Raw genomic sequence first — 20,987 nt, forward strand, 5'->3', positions numbered from 1 at the left:
TTTGCAGAAAAACATTGATTTGCTCTTGGCAGTTTGGATGATGACTCCTAATTTGTTTCACTCTCTAGCAAAAAATAATTAGTTAAATAAAGTTTGTTATTTAAGCGCGCTCACTCTCTCCTTGCTTGGTTCTCACACTCGCTCTGTGCAGGTCTCGTCTGAGCGGGCCATGGAAGCCAACACAAGCAGCAAGACCAGCGGTGTGCCGTCCCTCCTCGCCAACGTTGAGGTTTCCCATCTCGACGGCTTCGATACGACCACCCCGATGCAGAGCCCCAAACCGGTGCTTCACCCCGACACGGGCCGCCCCGCCCGGGTGAGTCTTCCGCTCTCTCGTACGGACCACGGCACGGCACGGCTGAAAAGAAATGGAGCTTGGACATGATCGATCGCCTATGTATTTCAATTTGATGCAGATGCGCCCGCCGGAGCGCGTGGCCCCGCGCAGCGAGGCGGTGATCCCAGCTTTCGACTCGCCGTTCAACCCGCCGGGGCAGCGCTCGGGGCACCCCGTGTCTATCAGCCTGCCGTCGTCGCCGACCGGCTTCGGCGAGCCCCTCGTGGCGCCCGGCGGCGACTTGCACGAGCGGAAGCAGGCCATGTCGAACGCGGCGCAGGAGCCGGCGCAGCACGTGAGGTTCGTGCAGCCGCACAGGGTGATGTTCCGGTCGCAGCCGAACCCCGGCGGGGTGCCCACCCACGCCGTGAGACGGATGGGTAGCCGGGGCGGCAGGACGATGAACCGGGACAAGCGCTACGACTCGTTCAAGACGTTTTCCGGGAAGCTGGAGCGGCAGATCACCCATCTGGCCGGCGGCGGCGTGCCGGTTAGTACCCCCGAGGAGGAGGAGTTCGCCCAGGGACAGGGAGAAGCCGTGAGTGGCGACAACGTTGATCGCTTCTTCGCCGCACTGGAGGGACCCGAGCTGGACAAACTCAAGGTACCACTACTTCTTCTTCTTCTTCTTCGGTCGGTCGATCACATTATCATGCATATTGCCCTCCCATTCGAGTCTCAAAATTCTGAAACTTGTGTGATTGCTTCAGTCGTCGGAGGAGCTGGCGCTGCCGGCGGACAAGAAGTGGCCGTTCTTGCTCCGGTTCCCCATTTCGGCGTTCGGTATGTGCCTCGGAGTGAGCAGCCAGGCGATCCTGTACAAGACGATCGCGACGGCGGCGCCGACCGAGTTCCTGCACGTGAACCCCAAGGTGAACCTGGTGCTTTGGTTCATCTCCGTCGGGCTCATGTCCATCATCACGGCCGCGTACGCATTCAAGATCATCTTCTTCTTCGAGGCCGTCCGTCGCGAGTACTACCACCCCATCCGTGTCAACTTCTTCTTCGCGCCGTGGATCGCCTGCCTGTTCCTGGCCATGGGCGTGCCCCCCTCCGTCGCCACCCAGCTGCCTCCCTGGCTCTGGTACGCGCTCATGTCTCCGTTTCTGTGCCTCGAGCTCAAGATCTACGGGCAGTGGATGTCCGGCGGGCAGAGGCGGCTGTCCAAGGTGGCCAACCCGTCCAACCACCTGTCCGTCGTGGGCAACTTCGTGGGCGCGCTGATGGGCGCGTCCATGGGGCTCAAGGAAGGTCCCATCTTCTTCTTCGGCGTCGGGGTGGCGCACTACACCGTGCTGTTCGTGACGCTGTACCAGCGGCTGCCCACCAACGCGACGCTGCCCAAGGACCTGCACCCGGTCTTCTTCCTCTTCGTGGCGGCGCCGAGCGTGGCGTCCATGGCGTGGGCCAAGATCGTGGACGAGTTCGGCGTGGGGGCCAAGCTCGCCTACTTCATCGCCATGTTCCTCTACGCGTCGCTCGCCGTCCGGATCAACTTCTTCAGAGGGTTCATGTTCTCGCTGTCGTGGTGGGCCTACACGTTCCCGATGACCGGAGCGGCCATCGCGTCCATCCGGTACGCCACCGTGGTGGACAACGCCTTCACCAAGGCGCTGTGCGTGGGGCTGTCTCTGCTGGCCACGCTCACCGTGACGGGCCTCTTCGCCACCACCATGGTGCACGCCTTGGTGTACCACGACCTTTTCCCCAACGACATCGCCATCGCCATCACGGACCGCAAGATGAAGCCTATCATGGAGCTGCAGGAGAGTGGCAAGGACGACGACAGCCGCTCCGGCAGCAGCAAGGACGTAGAGGCCGGCGCCACTGCCGCAGTAGCACCAGAAGCTTGATGGAGTGGCTGCGCGATATATTATTTGCGTGGAAATCAAATGATGGCGCCAACGATTGGGGCGGGCATTTGGTGGGATAGGATACGATCGTACTGTACAAAAAAGTTTGCTTGCGCGGTACTCCCTCCATTCCACAATGTAGTGCTTGCTCTATCTCCGTGCTTCAACTTTGACCGTAAATTTAACTACCAAGACTGATTGCGGCGGGAGCAAAAATTATATTAGTGAATTCGTATTCGAAAGAAGTTTTTAATTATGTAATTTTTTCACCCGCCGCAGTCGGTCTCGTTCGTTAAATTTATGGTCAAAGTTCGACCTCGGGAAACGCGGGCGCACTATATTTTGGAATGGAGGGAGTAGTAAAACGGAGAGGAGCTGTCGACGATAGTCACCGGCATAGAATGAGCAAAGAAGGTCTATTTGGAATTTGCAAGAATCTCACTGGAAACCTCCCGTTTCCTAAAAGAATCATACGACCTCTGCTCTGCTTTGCCGAAATGAGCAAATAGCGTCCATTGTCAAGGCCAATGTCAGCGCTGCAGCCACACCAGGCAAGGAACGGGCCTCACCACCAGCTCGGCCCATCAGACAGAAACGGCCCAACAGCAAGGTCAGCGGGCCAGAGTGGGTGTGACACCGCACCGACTACTTAAGGCGATTCCACCCACAAGCGCTAGGTATCCAGTGGATCACGGCGGAACCGGCGGCGGCTCTCTTCCCCTTTCCCTTCTTCCCCAATTCGTGTATCCGTGATTGTAATTCTAATTGCCACCAGATTCGTGAGATATTGCAATAGATCGAGAGATATATCACTGGGTTGCTTACATCTGGTATCCAGAGCCATGGATCCACACCCTGGCGCATCTAATCGAAACAAGGCTACAGAAATCGATCAAGGATCGAATCGGCGCCATGGATCCATCCTTCAAGGACTACTTCGACAAGCTCACCAACTCCCTCGACGCGATCCACTCCGATATCCGCTCCCACACCACCAAGCTGGACGATCTGGGCCAGTGGCGCCCCGATCTGGAGCGGCGTGTGGATCAGCTCTTCGCGGCGGTCGCCGAACTTCAAGCACGACCTGCTACCACCACGGAGGAGCGCCCAGTGGAGGCGCCAGCGCCACCACCACCTGCACCACCAGCGCCACTGCGTGACCACGTCGGCACCAGCAAGCGCGCGGAGGGCGACACCCTCGGGTCGATTGACCACGGCATCGACGTTCTTCCACGGGGCCTGGCACCGGCGTTCGCGTCGGTGGCCACCCCGGCCAACGGTCGGTCACAACCCCCCGTCCCATCTACCATCGCATCTCCATACGCGCATGCCAGTCAGATCCTCGCGGGGATTGGCCAGGCTCACCCATCGATCGGGTTTCCCCAATTCACGGGCGAGAACCCACGGCTGTGGAAGATGCTGTGCGAGCAGTACTTTCAAATGTTTGATATCCATGGGAAATATTGGGTCCTGATGGCCTCGCTGAATTTCTCTGGCTCTGCATCGGTGTGGTTGCAATCGGTGCAGAGGAAGTTAACTGAGTTTGATTGGGAGTCATTCTCGTCACTTTTGTGTGCGAGATTTGGTCGCGACCGTCACCAGCTCCTAATCCGCCTGTTTTATTCTCTGTCACAGAAAACAACTGTAGCTGAGTACATTGAGCAATTTGAGCTGATTATCAGTCATCTATCTGCATATTCTGAATCCATCCACCCTTACTATTATCTTACTCGTTTTGTCGAGGGACTCCGGCCCGACATCCGCGTGGTGGTACTGGTGTAGCGGCCACCCGACCTCGACACCGCATGCGCCTTGGCGTTACTCCAAGAGGAGGTAGCAGATGGTGCCTCGCGGGAGCGCGCGCGTAAGGGCGCAGCGCGTGCCATCGCCCCGGACTAGAGCCACCGCGGCGGCACGGGCGTGCCCATGGCACTTCCACCACCGCCACCCCAAGGACGACCGCCGACGACGCCGACAGCCATGGATCGGTGCGCGGTGGAAGCCAGCCGTGCAGACAACACCAAGCTCAAGGCACTGCGAGAATATCGCCGTGCAAAGGGTCTCTGTTTCAAGTGCGGGGAGCGATGGGGATAGGACCACAACTGCCCTACCAGCGTCCAGCTCCACGTCCTCGAGGAACTCCTCGAGCTGTTCGGCCTCGACTCTGACGGCGACTCCCCAAGACCACAGCTCGACGACACGTTGGCAGAAACGGCGATGGCAATTTCTTGCCACGCCCTCACTGGTGGCAAATCTCCAAAAGCAATTCGTCTTCACGCATGGTTGCAAGGCCATGAGGTGCTACTGTTGGTGGATTCTGGCAGTTCTACATCTTTCATCGACGCGCGTCTCGCATCTGTGCTGACGGGAGTATTACCTCTTCGTCGACCCTGCCGCGTCAAGGTTGCAGATGGAGGAGAACTCTGCTGCCTCTCCCACATACCACGCTGCAGTTGGGTGTCCCAAACACACGAATTCATCACTGACATGAAAGTGCTGACCCTGGGCGCGTATGACGCCATTCTCGGCATGGACTGGCTTGAGGAACACAGCCCGATGAGTGTGGACTGGCGGGGCAAACAGTTGCTGATCACTACTCCGCGTGGACCAGCGCAGTTGCGAGGCCATCAAGAGAGCGTTGGCCCCTGCCCTGAGATCAACGCTTTGCAGTTGCAATCCCTGCAGAAACAGGGCTCTCTGACGCAAGTGGTTCAACTATATCAAGTCACTGAAGGAGACGAAGTGTACACACCAACACCGGACAATATTCAGAAGGTCATTGATTAGTTTGAGGATGTGTTTGGTGAACCAACAGGTCTGCCCCCACGCAGAGATTGTGATCACAGGATACCACTGATGGCTGGAGCACAACCGGTGAACTTGAGACCGTATAGGCACAAGCCTGAACATAAAGATGAGATTGAAAAGCAAGTGCAGGAGATGCTGAAGTCAGGTGTGATTCAGCGCAGCCACAGTCCCTTCTCTTCACCTGTGATCTTAGTCAAGAAGAAGGATGGCACTTGGCGGCTATGCATAGATTACCGGCAGCTCAACGCCATGACCATCGTGGGCAAGTACCATGTGCCCATAATCGAAGAGCTACTAGATGAACTGCACGGGGCTAAGTGGTTCTCCAAGCTTGATTTGAGGGCAGGATACCACCAAATTCGACTGGCTGAAGGAGAGGAATTCAAGACCGCCTTTCAAACCCACTCGGGACATTTTGAATTCAAGGTGCTGTCGTATGGTCTGGCTGGTGGACCTGCGACTTTCAACGGTGCTATCACTGGCACACTTCACCCCTTGATGCGTGAGTGTGTTCTGTCCTTCTTCGATGACATACTAGTATTCAGCAAGACGCTGCAAGAGCATGCAGCACATCTCAGCCAAGTCTTTGAACTCCTTCGGCGTGATCAATGGAAGGTGAAACGAAGCAAGTGCAGCTTTGGGCAACAGCGGATAACGTACTTGGGCCATGTTATCAGCGCTGAAGGTGTGGCAACAGATCCCACTAAGGTTGTGGCAGTAGCTGCGTGGCCCACACCTACAAGTGTAAAGGAAGTCAGGCAGTTCTTGGGGCTGGCAGGATACTATCGGCGTTTCGTCCGACAGTTTGGAATCCTAGCTCGACCACTTTTCAACCTCCTCAAGAAGGGGACACCGTTCGTATGGACAGATAACACTAAGCAAAGCTTTCAAATACTCAAACAGGGTCTGATCACAGCGCTGGTGCTTGCTCTACCAGATTTTCAGAAACAGTTCACAGTGGAAACGGACGCATGCAATACAGGAATTGGAGCAATTCTACAGCAAGAAGGGCACCCCATCGCTTTTATGAGCAAGGCACTCTGCCCCAGGTATCAAGGCCTGTCCACATACGAGAAGGAGTACCTAGCTGTGATCGCTGCCGTTGACCAATGGCGACCATACTTGCAGTCCGCGGAGTTCATCATCAAGACGGATCAACGCAGTTTGGTTTACTTGCAAGAGCAGAGACTCACTACTCCTTGGCAACAGCGAGCATTCACCAAGCTACTTGGGTTGCAATACAAGATTGTGTATAAAAAGGGTGTAGAGAATGGAGCCGCAGATGCATTATCTCGCTTACACCACCCAGAGCAGGCCATGGCGATCTCAAGTTGCCAACCAGCATGGCTCGAAGACATTGTAGCAAGCTACAATTCCAACCCTCAAGCACAGCGTCTCCTGGAACAATTGGTAGTCAGACCGGATCCGAAAGGGCGTTCCAGCTTGTCGCAAGGGCTCTTGCGTTTCAGAAATCACATTTGGCTCGGAGGCAGCACTGTGCTTCAGCAGCAGATCATCTCTGCTTTCCATGACAGTCCAGTGGGAGGGCATTCGGGGTTCCCAGTCACCTACAAGAGGATTAGGCGCTTGTTCGCGTGGCCAAAAATGAAAACTCATATCCTCCAATATGTTCAGTGCTGCCAAATTTGTCGACAAGCTAAAGCAGAGCGAGTGGCTTCGCCCGGGCTTCTTCAACCTCTCCCAATTCCTAACAAGTCATGGGATATGATCACAATGGACTTCATTGACGGCCACCCACAATCAGGTCAGTACAACTGCATCTGGGTTTTGGTCGACAAAATGACCAAATTCGCACACTTCTTACCGCTTGCCCACCCTTACACTGCTTCTCGTGTCGCTCTACTATACATGCAACGCATTTACCCCATCCATGGCTTTCCCCAGTCCATTGTTTCTGACCGCGATCCCGTTTTCACTAGCCACTTTTGGCAAGAGCTTTTTCGCCATGCCGGTACTGATCTCCGCATGAGCACTGCTAACCACCCGCAAACCGATGGACAATCAGAGCGTGTGAATCAATGCCTCGAAACTTTTGTTCGCTGCTTTACACATTCTTGCCCCAAGCGCTGGAGCCAATGGATTCCTCTGGCGCAATTCTGGTACAATGCAGCACCACATTCAGCCATTGGCATGACTCCATTCATGGCAATGTTTGGCCATGAGCCTCGCCATTGGGGCATCACTGCCACCTCGTCTTGCTCAGTTCCCGCTCTCCAGACCTGGCTGGATGAACGTGCCACGATTCAGGATTTGCTCCAGCAACATCTTCAGCGAGCTCGCCTGTGCATGAAACAACAGGCAGACAAGAAATGCTCAGAACATGTTTTTGAGATCGGCGACAAGGTTTACTTGAAGCTACAACCGTACATGCAAACATCGGTGGCCAAACGAGCCAACGACAAGCTCTCCTTCCGCTATTACGGACCGTACTCCGTCATCGCCAAGATCAACCCGGTGGCCTACAAATTGGAACTCCCAGCGAACGCAACAGTTCACCCAGTTTTCCATGTATCTCTGCTAAGGAAGGCCCTGCTGCCAGGTACGCCAATTCAACAACAACTCCCTACCACCACTGATGTGCCTGCAATCCCAGTCCAGGTTCTGGCGTCGCGCTGGCGTCGCAAACAGGGTGCCATGGTTGAACAGATCCTTGTTCGGTGGTCCGACCCTGCATCACTCAGCGACACTTGGGAAGACAAAGAAGAACTCCAAGCTCGTTTCCCTGCTGCAGAGGCTTGGGGGCAAGCCTCATCGCAAGAAGGAGGGGGTGTCAAGGCCACTGTCAGCGCTGCAGCCACACCAGGCAAGGAACGGGCCTCACCACCAGCTCGGCCCATCAGACAGAAACGGCCCAACAACAAGGTCTGCGAGCCAGAGTGGGTGTGACACCGCACCGACTACTTAAGGCGATTCCACCCACAAGCGCTAGGTATCCAGTGGATCACGGCGGAACCGGCGGCGGCTCTCTTCCCCTTTCCCTTCTTCCCCAATTCATGTATCCGTGATTGTAATTCTAATTGCCACCTGATTCGTGAGATATTGCAATAGATCAAGAGATATATCACTGGGTTGCTTACATCCATGCATTTGACGTCCACTTTTGATTTCTACCTCGGATCGATAGATATACAATATGTTTTGGCAATTTTGAATTTTGATACATACTAAAATATAATTAAACTTGTATGAAATGTGCGCTCCAAAACACGCAAGACCCAACAGAATTGGTCTGATGCCCGCAGAAAAGCAATGAAAACGTCGAGGTGCACATCAGGTTAGAGTAAAAGTTAAGGTGACACACAGGCAGATAGATCATTATAATTCAATCTAACATAGGATAAAACCCAACAAAATTCATTGGAATGCTATAAACGTTATGGTGCACATCATAATAGTGTACAAACAAGGTAGCACATTGACACAAAATGAAGCATTTACGATCACCTCTAAAACACGACGATACCTAAAGAAAATACATAAAATTTATCCTTGTTTTACAAAAGAAATCAACTATGCCTAATACACGTTCGAAGCGAACTAAAACACAATGAAAAGTTGTGGCGCGCAGCGGAACCGGGTAAAAATATTATAAAACGCAATGAAATGATACTCTAAAACACAATGGAAGCGAACAAAATTGGTTGAAGCACATTGAAACACAACGGAACATTGTTGTGCACTTTTAAAACGCAATGTTACTTATTTCTTTAAACATATTTACATAATAAATTATCCCGGTCACGGTTCCAATGAAGTTCACTTTGGTTTCACCATATTTTAAAGTGAAAAGTACCTACCAAAATATGCACTCAATACTTTCATAGATCTCATAAGGACAAACGTAATGGTACAAGCGGATTATAAATTTGTCTTTTTGTGCAAAAGGATTAAATATAATACTTGGGTGTACAAGGAGGGAGAATCTAGGTAGTATGAATGGAGTAGGGGGGAGCACAAATAAAAGGTTTTAGTTCAGCCATAAAGCGCAAGGATTTGTAGTAAGCAGAAAGCCTTTGCCCTAGTTAAGGAATCAATGTATTCAATCCATGAAATGTCAACAACAGGTTCAATGATCAATCCTGCACTCAACTAAGAAACTTAACTTGTGTCCGCAACTTCTCTAGTGAGGTTGTCAATCACAGTAACTTTGCTAGTTACCAAAGGATTAGCATATCAAGTATTTCAAATTGTTTTGCATGCATAGAATAATAAATTACATAATAACAAAGTACAAGAAAACGTAGAAAAAATATAGTGAGATTCGTAGGTTCACCGGTAGCATTTCTAGATAGCATAGGCATGGCAAACAAACTATAGTTGTCTATCGATTAAATTGTTTCGTTTGTGGTAATTCAAAGAATTAGCAATTAGCCAGGTAAACCTTACAACTAGTTATCATTAAAACATATTTAGAACTAAAAACGCCTTAAAATTATCTTTGATAAAATTAGTTAGCCATAAAATGACCAATTAAAATGTTGATGGTTCGATCACAGCGATCCATAGTACAACTACCAAGTTCAGGAACAATGTGACGTTGGGGTGCAGAATTATATATGAAGCTATTGGAATCTGGATCCATTACCCATCAAAGTTACACGGTCAGGTGTGACGTCCCGGCTTAATAGGAATGATAGACTACTCATATCAACAGCGTGCACCTTCTTTTCCGAGAGCCTGATACGTCCATTTCGCATCATGTTTTCCTACTGTTATTTACAATGTTTTTATCAATATAATACTTTGTGGAGCAATTCTAATGCATTTTCTCTCTTAATTTGCAAGATTTACATGAAGAGGAAGATTGCTGACAGCTGGAATTCTGGACCTGAAAAAGCTATGTCAGAGATAACTATTCTGCACATCTCGAAATGAGCTGAAATTTCACGGAGAATTATTTTGAGATAAATAAAAAATATTGAAGAAAAGAAATACCAGAGGAGGCCACCCAGGTGCCCACGAGGCACCAGGGCGCACCCTGGTGGCTTGTGGGGGCCCTGGCCAGCCTCTGTGGCCCATCTTCTCGTGTATAATCCCATTTGCCATAGAAGAAGAAAAAATAAGAGGAGGACTTTCGGGACGGAACACCGCCATCTCGAGGCAGAACTTGGGCAGGAGCACTTTTGCTCTCCGGCGGAGCAATTCTGTCGGGGACACTTCCCTCCGGGAGGGGGAAATCGAAGCCATCGTCATCACCAACAACCCTCTCATCATGGGAGGATCAATCTTCATCAACATCTTCACCAGCATCATCTCATCTCAAACCCTAGTTCATCTCTTGTATTCAATCTTTGTCTCAAAACCTCATATTGGTACCTGTAGGTTGCTAGTAGTGTTGATTACATCTTGCAGTTGATGCTAGTTGGTTTATTTGGTGAAAGATTATATGTTCAGATTCTTGATGCTATTCAATACCCCTCTGATCTTGGACATGAATATGATTTATGAGTAGTTGCCTTTTCTCTTGAGGACATGGGACAAGTCTTGTTATAAATAATCATGTGAATTTGGTATTCGTTCGATACTTTGATGATATGTATGTTGTTGTTTCCCTTAGTGGTGTTATGTGAACGTCGACTACATGATACTTCACCATATTTGGGCCTAAGGGAATGCATTATGGAGTAGTAATTAGATAATGGGTTGCTAGAGTGACAGAAGCTTAAACCCTAGTTTATGCGCTATTTTGTAAGGGGCTAATTTGGATCCATACGTCTCATGCTATGGTTAGATTTATTTTAATTCTTCTTTCATAGTTGCGGATGCTTGCGAGAGGGGTTAATCATAAGTGGGAGGCTTGTTCAAGTAAGAACGGCACCCAAGCACCGGTGCACCCACATATCAAATTATCAAAGTAATGAAGGCGAATCAAACGAACATGATGAAAGTGACTAGATGAAATTACCGTGTGTCCTCAAGAGCACTTTGCTTACTATAAGAGAAAGAGTTCCGGTTTGTCCTTTGCTACAAAAAAGGATTGGGCTACCTTGCTGCACCTTGGTTGCTATTGTTACTTGTTGCTCATTACAAATTACCTTGCTATCAAACTATCTGTTACCGATAATTTCAGTGCTTGCAGACATTACCTTGCTGAAAATTGCTTGTCATTTCCTTCTGCTCCTCGTTGGGTTCGACACTCTTATTTATCGAAAGGACTATGATTGATCCCCTATACTTGTGGGTCATCTAGACTCTTTTCTGGCGCCGTTACCGGGGAGTGAAGCGCCTTTGGTGAGTGGAATTTGCTCAGGAAAAATTTATATTATGTGCTGAAATTTACTGTCACTTGTTATTACGGAAAACAATCCTTTGAGGGGTTTGTTCGGGGTATCTTCACCTCGACCGGAGGCACAAAGAGTTGCCCCTCAACCTACTGCACCTACTGAAAATGTTTATTATGAGATTCCTTCGGGTATGATAGAGAAACTGCTTGCTAATCCTTATGCAGGAAATGGAACCACTACAAAAAAAAGACACATCCGTGACATTTTGGTCGAACGGAATTTTTTTCTGTCATGCTTATGACACTTCTATGACGATAATTGCGACAAAAACATGTATCATCATAGATGTGGTGGGCTCCTACTTCTATGACAAAAAATCATGACAGAAAATGGTTTTTTCGTCCTAGGCGGGCCGGGGACGCACCTGCATGACATTCTTTGGGCCGTCCATGACGGAAAAAATCATGGTAGAAGCGAGGGCGAGGAAAATATCGGGGAGTTCCCGGTTACGGTGGGTGGTCGGGGCCGAGCGATGCATGGAGGTTCACGCATTTCTCTCATGTACGCGTGTGTGTGCGAGGCGTTGGCTAACTGAACCCAAGCGATCGCATGTTACTGAACCCGAGTGATCGATCCCTTGGCTGTTGCGATTCATTCGCTGCTGATTGAACCCGAGCGATTCCTTTGCTGTTGCTGCTAACTGAACCCGGGAGATCGATCACTTCTACTGCTTACTGAAGCCGATCGAGCCCCCGTGCGAGACGTAGCCAGCCGGTGTTGGGTTGCCTCTCGATGATCAGTGACCGTTGCTACCGTGCGCGGGGTACATAGAACGAGTCGAGACGTGGTGAGTCGAGCCGGTTGGTTGGTTGTGGATGAACAGCTCCCGGTGGGGGTTGGATGAACAAGACCCCGTGGTAGTAGGCCATTGTCACTGGATGAACAGGACCCCGAGGAGGCCGCCGCACCCCAACCGGTTGGGGGTGGATGAACAGGACCCCGTGGAGGTTGGATGAACAGTAGCCGGTGGAGGATGGGTGAACAGTAGCCCGTGGATGAACAGTAGCTGGTGGAGGCTGGAGGAAGTCGACGGTGGATGAACAGTAGCCGGTGGAGGCTGGAGTGAGGCAGTAGACGGTGGATGAACAGGACCTCATTTCAATCGTAGGCGCTCCACAGAAGTCTGTTTCCTCTGTTTTGCGGTACGCCAGACCCCTCCCGATCAATAAGACCCCGTTTCGACCGTAGGCACTTGAACAAAAGTCTGTTTCCTCCGTTTGTGGTACGCTAGACCCTTCCCGATGAACAGGACCCTGTTTCGACCGTACGCGGTCGAACAGAAGGCCGTTTCCTCCGTTCGGCGGTACGCCAAACCTCGTTTTGGTTGTTCCGTCAAAGCCGGTTAGCTCCCGATGAACACGACGCCGTTGCTGTCGTCCGCTGCCTCTCCATGTACACGAGCCCTGGCCATACGGACGCATACTTGAGCGTGCTTTGCGGCCGCGCGAACAACAAACGAACGAGCATGCGGCATCTCAGCGTCCGCCTCGGGCCCGCATGTCGGCCGTCCAACTACCACCCAGACGGCCCCGACCACGTATTTTTTTATGGGGAAGCCATGGACTTCCACTGCCACTTCCACTTCTCCGTCCCCATCCACTTCCCCACCATTGCCCCCTCTACCGGAGACACCAAACCCTAGCCGCCATCCACCTCGCTCCCCGACGGCCATGGGCTACAGGAAGTGGCATCCCGGCAAGAAGTGCAAGCACGACGGTGAGGCGGGGTCGCTGTCCGCCGTCCGGAAGCACGTCCAGCCACTCCACCGCGCCGGCGTCCTTATCCATCTCCCCTCTGGCGGCCACACCACGCTTCTGGCCCTACGTCAAGATCGAAGTCAGCCACCAATACTGGGAGACCGGCACCCCGCTGCCTGATACGTCCATTTTGCATCATGTTTACCCACTGTTATTTATGATGTTTTTATGCATAATAATGCTTTTTGGAGTAATTCTAATGCATTTTCTCTCATAATATGCAAGGTTAATTGATGACCCACAAGTATAGGGGATCTATCATAGTCCTTTCGATAAGTAAGAGTGTCGAACCCAACGAGGAGCAGAAGGAAATGACAAGTGGTTTTTAGCAAGGTATTCTATGCATGCACTGAAATTATCGGTAATAGATAGTTTTGTGATAAGGTAAATCATAACGGGTAACAAGTAAATAAAGTAACTAAGGTGCAGCAAGGTGGCCCAATCCTTTTTGTAGCAAAGGACAAGCCTGGACGAACTCTTATATAAAGCAAAGCGCTCCCGAGGACACATGGGAATTGTTGTCAAGTTAGTTTTCATCATGATCATATGATTCGCGTTTGTTACTTTGATAATTTGATATGTGGGTGGACCGTGTTGGGAAACGTAGTATGCAATTTCAAAAAGAATCCAACGCTCACGCAAGATCTATCTAGGAGATGCATAGCAACGAGAGGGGGAGAGTGTGTCCACGTACCCTCGTAGATCGAAAGCGGAAGCGTTTGACAACGCGGTTGATGTAGTCGAACTTCTTCTCGTTCCGATCGGTCAAGCACCGAACGTACGACACCTCCGAGTTCTGCACACGTTTAGCTCGATGACGTCCCTCGAACTCTTGATCCAGTAAAGTGTCGAGGGAGAGTTCCGTCAGCATGATAGTGTGGTGAATGTGATGGTGAAGTGATCCATGCAGGGCTTCGCCTAAGAACTATGAAGATATGACCGGAGGCGCAAACTGTGGAGGGGGGCGCCGCACACGGCTAAGAGAACAACTGATGTTCTTTGGGGTGCCCCTGCCCCCGTATATAAAGGAGGAGGGGAGGAGGCCGCCGGCCCTAGGGGGCGCGCCTGGGGGGGGGGAACCGATTAGGACTCCTAGTCCAGGTCGTCCCCCTTCCTTCTCATGGAGGTGGAAAGGGGGAAGGAGAGGGAGAGGGGGAAGGAAAGGGGGGCAGTGCCCCCTCCCCTTGTCCAATTCGGACTGCCCATGGGGGGGCGCCACCCCTTGTGGGCTGCCCTCTCTCTCCCCTATGGCCCATGTAGGCCCATTACTTTCCCCGGGGGGTTCCGGTAACCCCTCAGTACTCCGATAAATATCCGAAACGCTCCAAAACCATTCCGGTGTCCGGACAATATCGTCCAATATATCAATCTTTACCTCTTGACCATTTCGAGACTCCTCTTCATTTCCGTGATCTCATCCAGGACTCCAAAAAACATTCAGATCCATATGTATCTTGCAAATCTCTATGTCTCCCTCCTTGACTTGATCGCGGATGGAGTTGAAGCGTCTCTTGATGTGTTTGGTTATCTTGTGAAATCTGGATTCCTTCACCAAGGCAATTGCTCCAGTATTGTCACAAAAGATTTTCATTGGACCTGATGCACTAGGTATTACACCTAGATCGGATATGAACTTCATCCAGACTCCTTCATTTGCTGCTTCCGAAGCAACTACGTAATCCGCTTCACACGTAGATCCGACCATGACGCTCTGCTTGGAACTGCACCAACTGATAGCTCCGCCATTCAATATAAATACGTATCTGGTTTGCGACTTAGAGTAATCTGGATCAGCGTCAAAGCTAGCATTGATGTAACCATTTACGACAAGCTCTTTGTCACCTCCATAAACGAGAAACATATCCTTAGTCCTTTTCAGGTATTTCAGGATGTTCTTGACTGCTGTCCAGTGATCCACTCCTATACTTTGGTACCTCCCTGCTAAACTTATAGCAAGACACACATCAGGTCTGGTACATAGCATTGCATACATGATAGAACCTATTGCCTACACATCAGCCTCAAGCCATTTCGCGGAATCTGGGCTCATCATCGCTTCCTCATAGTTCGTAGGTTCGTCATGGTCTAGTAACATGACTTCCAGAACAGGATTACCGTACCACTCTGGTGCAGAACATACTCTAGTTAACCTACGAGGTTCGGTAGTAACTTGATCTGAAGTTTCAGGATCATCATCATTAGCTTCCTCACTAATTGGTGTAGGCATCACTGGAACTGATTTCTGTGATGAACTATTTTCCAATTCGAGAGAAGGTACAACTACCTCATCAAGTTCTACTTTCCCCCACTCACTTCTTTCGAGAGAAACTCCTTCTCTAGAAAGGATCCATTCTTAGCAACAAATATCTTCCTTCGGATATGTGATAGAAGGTGTACCCAACAGTTTCTTTTGGGTATCCTATGAAGACGCACTTCTCCGATTTGGGTTCGAGCTTATCAGGCTGAAGCTTTTTCACATAAGCATCGCAACCCCAAACTTTAAGAAACGACAGCTTAGGTTTCTTGCCAAACCAAAGTTCATATGGTGTCGTCTCAACGGATTTAGATGGTGCCCTATTTAATGTGAATGCAGCTGTCTCTAATGCATAACCTCAAAATGATAGTGGTAAATCAGTAAGATACATCATAGATCACACCATATCTAATAAAGTACGGTTACGACGTTCGGACACACCATTACGCTGTGGTGTTCCAGGTGGCGTGAGTTGCGAAACTATTCCACATTGTTTTAAAAGAAGACCAAACTCGTAACTCAAATATTCGCCTCCGTGATCAGATCATAGAAACTTTATTTTCTTGTTACGATGATTTTCCACTTCACTCTGAAATTCTTTGAACTTTTCAAATGTTTCAGACTTATGTTTCATTAAGTAGATATACCCATATCTGCTCAAATCATCTGTGAAGGTTAGAAAATAACGATACCCGCCACGAGCCTCAACACTCATCGGACCGCATACATCAGTATGTATTATTTCCAATAAGTCAGTGGCTCGCTCCATTGTTCCGGAGAACGGAGTCTTAGTCATCTTGCCCATGAGGCATGGTTCGCAAGCATCGAGTGATTCATAATCAAGTGATTCCAAAAGCCCATCTGCATGGAGTTTCTTCATGCGCTTTACACCAATATGACCTAAACGGCAGTGCCACAAATAAGTTGCACTATCATTATTAACTTTGCATCTTTTGGCATCAATATTATGAATATCACTACGATCGAGATTCAACAAAAATAAACCACTCATAAAGGGTGCATGACCATAAAAGATATTACTCATATAAATAGAACAACCATTATTCTCTGATTTAAATGAATAACCGTCTCGCATCAAACAAGATCTAGATATAATGTTCATGGTCAACGCTGGCACCAAATAACAATTATTCAGGTCTAAAACTAATCCCAAAGTAGTTGTAGAGGTTGCATGCCGATGGCGATCACATCGACCTTGGAACCATTTCCGACGTGCATCGTCACCTCGTCCTTAGTCAATCTTCGTTTAATTCGTAGCCCCTGTTTCGAGTTGCAAATATGAGCAACAGAACCAGTATCAAATACCCAGGCGCTACTACGAGCATTAGTAAGGTACACATCAATAACATGTATATCAAATACACCTTTCACTTTCCCATCCTTCTTATCCGCCAAATACTTGGGGCAGTTCTGCTTCCAGTGACCAGTCCCTTTGTAGTAGAAGCACTCAGTTTCAGGCTTAGGTCCAGACTTGGGCTTCTTCCCGGGAGCAGCAACTTGCTTTCTATTCTTCTTGATGTTCCCTTTCTTCCTTTTGCCCTTTTTCTTGAAACTAGTGGTCTTGTTAACCATCAACACTTGTTGCTCCTTCTTGATTTCTACCTCCGCAGCCTTGAGCATTGCGAAGAGCTCGGGAATCGTCTTGTTCATCCCTTACATATTATAGTTCATCATGAAGCCTTTATAGCTCGGTGGGAGTGACTGAAGAATTCTGTCAATGACACTATCATCAGGAAGATTAACTCCTAGCTGAGTCAAGTGGTTATGGTACCCAGACATTCTGAGTATGTGTTCACTGACAGAACTATTCTCCTCCATCTTGCAGCTATAGAACTTGTTGGAGACTTCATATCTCTTAACTCGGGCATTTGCTTGAAATATTAACTTCAACTCCTGGAACATCTCATATGCTCCATGACGTTCAAAACGTCTTTGAAGTCCTGATTCTAAGCTGTAAAGCATGGCACACTGAACTATCGAGTAGTCATCAGATTTAGCTTGCCAGACGTTGATAATGTCCGGAGTTGCTCCTGCAGCAGGCCTTGCACCTAGCGGTGCATCCAGGACGTAATTCTTCTGTGCAGCAATGAGGATAATCCTCAAGTTATGGACCCAGTCCGTGTAGTTGCTACCATCATCTTTCAACTTAGCTTTCTCTAGGAACGCATTAAAATTCAAGGGAATGGTAGCACGGGCCATTGATCTACAACATAGATATGCAAAAACTAACAGGACTAAGTTCATGATAAATTTAAGTTCAATTAATCATATTACTTAAGAACTCCCACTTAGATAGACATCCCTCAAGTCATCTAAATGATCACGTGATCCATATCAACTAAACCATGTCCAATCATCACGTGAGATGGAGTAGTTTCAATGGTGAACATCTCTATGTTGATCATATCTACTATATGATTCACATTCGACCTTTCGGTCTCGGTATTCCGAGGCCATGTTTCTACATGCTAGGCTCGTCAAGTTTAACCTGAGTATTCTGCACGTGCAAAACTGTCTTGCACCTGTTGTATGTGAAGGTAGAGCTTATCACACCCGATCATCACGTGGTGTCTCGGCACGACGAACTGTCGCAACGGTGCATACTCAGGGAGAATGCTTATACCTTGAAATTTAGTGAGGGATCATCTTATAATGCTACCGCCGTACTAAGCAAAATAAGATGCATAAAAGATAAACATCACATGCAATCAGAATATGTGACATGATATGGCCATCATCATCTTGTGCCTTTGATCTCTATCTCCAAAGCACCGTCATGATCTCCATCGTCACCGGCTTGACACCTTGATCTCCATCGTAGCGTCGTTGTCATCTCGCCAACTATTGCTTCTATGACTATCGCTAGCATAGTGATAAATAAAGCAATTACATGGCGACTGCATTTCATACAATAAAGCGACAACCATAAGGCTCCTGCCAGTTGCCGATAACTTATACAAAACATGATCATCTTATACAACAACGTATATCTCATCATATCTTGACCATATCACATCACAGCAAGCCCTGCAAAAACAAGTTAGACGTCCTCTACTTTGTTGTTGCAAGTTTTACGTGGCTGCTACGGGCTTCTAGTAAGAACCGTTCTTACCTACACCTCAAAACCACAATGATCTTTCATCAAGTTTGTTGTTTTAACCTTCAACAAGGACCGGTCGTAGTCAAATTCGATTCAACTAAAGTTGGAGAAACAGACACCTGCCAGCCACCTTTATGCAAAACAAGTTGCATGTCTGTCGGTGGAACCGGTCTCGTGAACGTGGTCATGTATGGTTGGTCCAGGCCGCTTCATGCAACAATACCGCCGAATCAAAATAAGACGGTGGTAAGCAGTATGACTATGATCGCCCACAACTCTTTGTGTTCTACTCATGCATATCATCTACGCATAAACCTGGCTTTGATACCATTGTTGGGAAACGTAGCATGCAATTTCAAAAAAATTCCTACGATCACGCAAGATTTATCTAGGAGATGCATAACAACGAGAGGGGGAGAGTGTGTCCACGTACCCTCACAGACCGAAAGCGGAAGCGTTAGCTTAACACGGTTGATGTAGTCGAATGTCTTCGCGATCCAACCGATCAAGCACCGAATGTATGGTACCTTCGAGTTCTGCACATGTTCAGCTCGATGAAGTCCCTCGAACTCTTGATCCAGCAAAGTGTTGAGGGAGAGTTTCGTCAGCACGACGGCGTGGTGACGGTGATGTGTGATGTCTACTACGCAACTTTATTCTTGTAGACACGTGTTCGGCCTCCAAGCGCAGAGTTTTGTAGGACAGGCAATTTTCCCTCAAGTGGATGACCTAAGGTTTATCAATCCGTGAGAGGTGTAGGATGAAGATGATCTCTCTCAAACGACCCTACAACCAAATATAAGAAATCTCTTGTGTCCCCAACACACCCAATACAATGGCAAATTGTATATGTGCACTAGTTCGGCGAAGAGATGGTGATAAAAGTGTAATATGGATGGTAGAAATATATTTTTATAATCTGAATAAATAAAAACAGCAAGGTAGCAAATAGTAAACGGGCACAAAAACGGTATTGCAATGCTTGAAAACAAGGCCTAGGGTCCGTACTTTCGCTAGTGCAATCTCTCAACAGTGCTAACATAGTTGGACCATATGATTATCCCTCAAAGTGCAATAAAGAATCACTCCCGAGTTCCTATTAACGGAGAACAAAAGATAGATATTGTTTGTAGGGTATGAAACCACCTCAAAGCTATTCTTTCCATTCGATCTATTCAAGAGTTCGTACTAAAATAACACAAAGCTATTTTTTCCGTTCGATCTATCCTAGAGTTCGTACTAAAATAACACCAAAGAAAATTCATATTCATAATGCTCAATCCACACAAAGAACTACAAGGGGACCCCAAAGTTTCTATCACAGAATAGATAATAAAAACATGCATCAACCCCTATGCAAAGATTACCCCAATATCACCGCGGGAATCCGCAAGTTGAATCCATTACATATATCAAGTGAATCAATATGATACCCCAATTTCACCTCAAGTATTCATACCGCAAGACATACATCATGTGTTCCCAAATCTGAACATTCAATCTGACATGACAAAACTTCAAAGGGTAAAGATTCAATTCATCACAACAAGAGTGTAGAGGGGACAAACATCATATGATCCATCTATGCTAACAAAGCCCATGATATAGATCACGAGAGAGAGAGAGATCAAACACATAGCTACTGGTACAAAACCTCAGCTCCAAGGGTGGACTACTCCCTCCTCATCGTGGTGGCCGCCGGGATGATGAAGATGGCCACCGGAGATGATTCCCCCCCTCCGGCAGGGTGCCGAAACGGGTCTAGATTGGTTTTTGGTGGCTACGGAGCCCTGCGGCGGTGGAACTTCTGATCTAGGTTAACCCCGAAGGGTTTCGGAATATTTGGGAATTTATAGTGCAAAGAGGGGGTGCGGGAGGCCACCGAGGCCCCTGGCGCGCCCTGGTGGGTTGTGCCCCCTTGGGGCACCCCCCAGGTGCAACTCTGGCCCACTGGGTTCCTTCTGGTCCAAAAAAATCTCCAAAAAGTTTCGTGGTGTTTGGACTCCGTTTGACATGCAAAAAACAGCAACTGGCACTGGGCACTGGGTCAATAGGTTAGTCCCAAATAATGATATAAAGTTGCTATAAAATGATTGTAAAACACCCAAGAATGATAAAATAACAGCATGAATACTTCATAAATTATAGATATGTTCGAGACGTATCAGCATCCCCAAGCTTAATTCCTAGTCGTCCTCGAGTAGGTAAATGATAAAAGAAATAATTTATGAAGTGTGAATGCTAGCAAAGTGCATAAGTTTGATCAATGACAATTTCAATCACTTTTCCTAGCATCATAACATCAATCCTTTCTTATAAAACTTCTCATGTTATAGTGGCAACCAATTCACATGTTAAGGTTCAAACAATGAATTCTCTTGAAACCCAACAACCTATGTTCTTAGTCACCAAGCAATTGCAATTCAACTTATTCAACGGAGTTTAAGTAAGAGCTCCACATACTCAACCATCTTATAGTCTTCTATGATTGCTAACACTCACCGCATACACATGAGCAAAACGTTTCAACCGGACACATAGAAAGATAGAGG

At 48.4% G+C, this 20,987-nt stretch overlaps 1 protein-coding gene across 1 annotated transcript; it reads left to right on the plus strand.

Annotated features, from left to right (window-relative positions):
- Positions 1-104: 104 nt before the first annotated feature.
- On the plus strand, positions 105-2,419 carry LOC109746423 (S-type anion channel SLAH2). The gene is made up of 3 exons (XM_045233417.2): positions 105-316; positions 417-941; positions 1,048-2,419. The coding sequence occupies exons 1-3, from the start codon at positions 170-172 to the stop codon at positions 2,188-2,190; spliced, it is 1,815 nt and encodes a 604-aa protein (XP_045089352.1). The 5' UTR covers positions 105-169; the 3' UTR covers positions 2,191-2,419.
- The last annotated feature ends 18,568 nt before the right edge of the window (positions 2,420-20,987 follow it).

This window comes from Aegilops tauschii, chromosome 1 (genome assembly GCF_002575655.3).
Source record: "Aegilops tauschii subsp. strangulata cultivar AL8/78 chromosome 1, Aet v6.0, whole genome shotgun sequence".
NCBI classification, from domain to species: Eukaryota; Viridiplantae; Streptophyta; class Magnoliopsida; order Poales; family Poaceae; genus Aegilops; species Aegilops tauschii.

Coding starts and splice junctions, on each gene's coding strand:
- LOC109746423 (XM_045233417.2), top strand. CDS start 170: ATGGAAGCCAACACAAGCAGCAAGACCAGCGGTGTGCCGTCCCTCCTC. Junction 317..416: donor ACACGGGCCGCCCCGCCCGG/GTGAGTCTTCCG, acceptor AATTTGATGCAG/ATGCGCCCGCCGGAGCGCGT. Junction 942..1,047: donor CCGAGCTGGACAAACTCAAG/GTACCACTACTT, acceptor TGATTGCTTCAG/TCGTCGGAGGAGCTGGCGCT.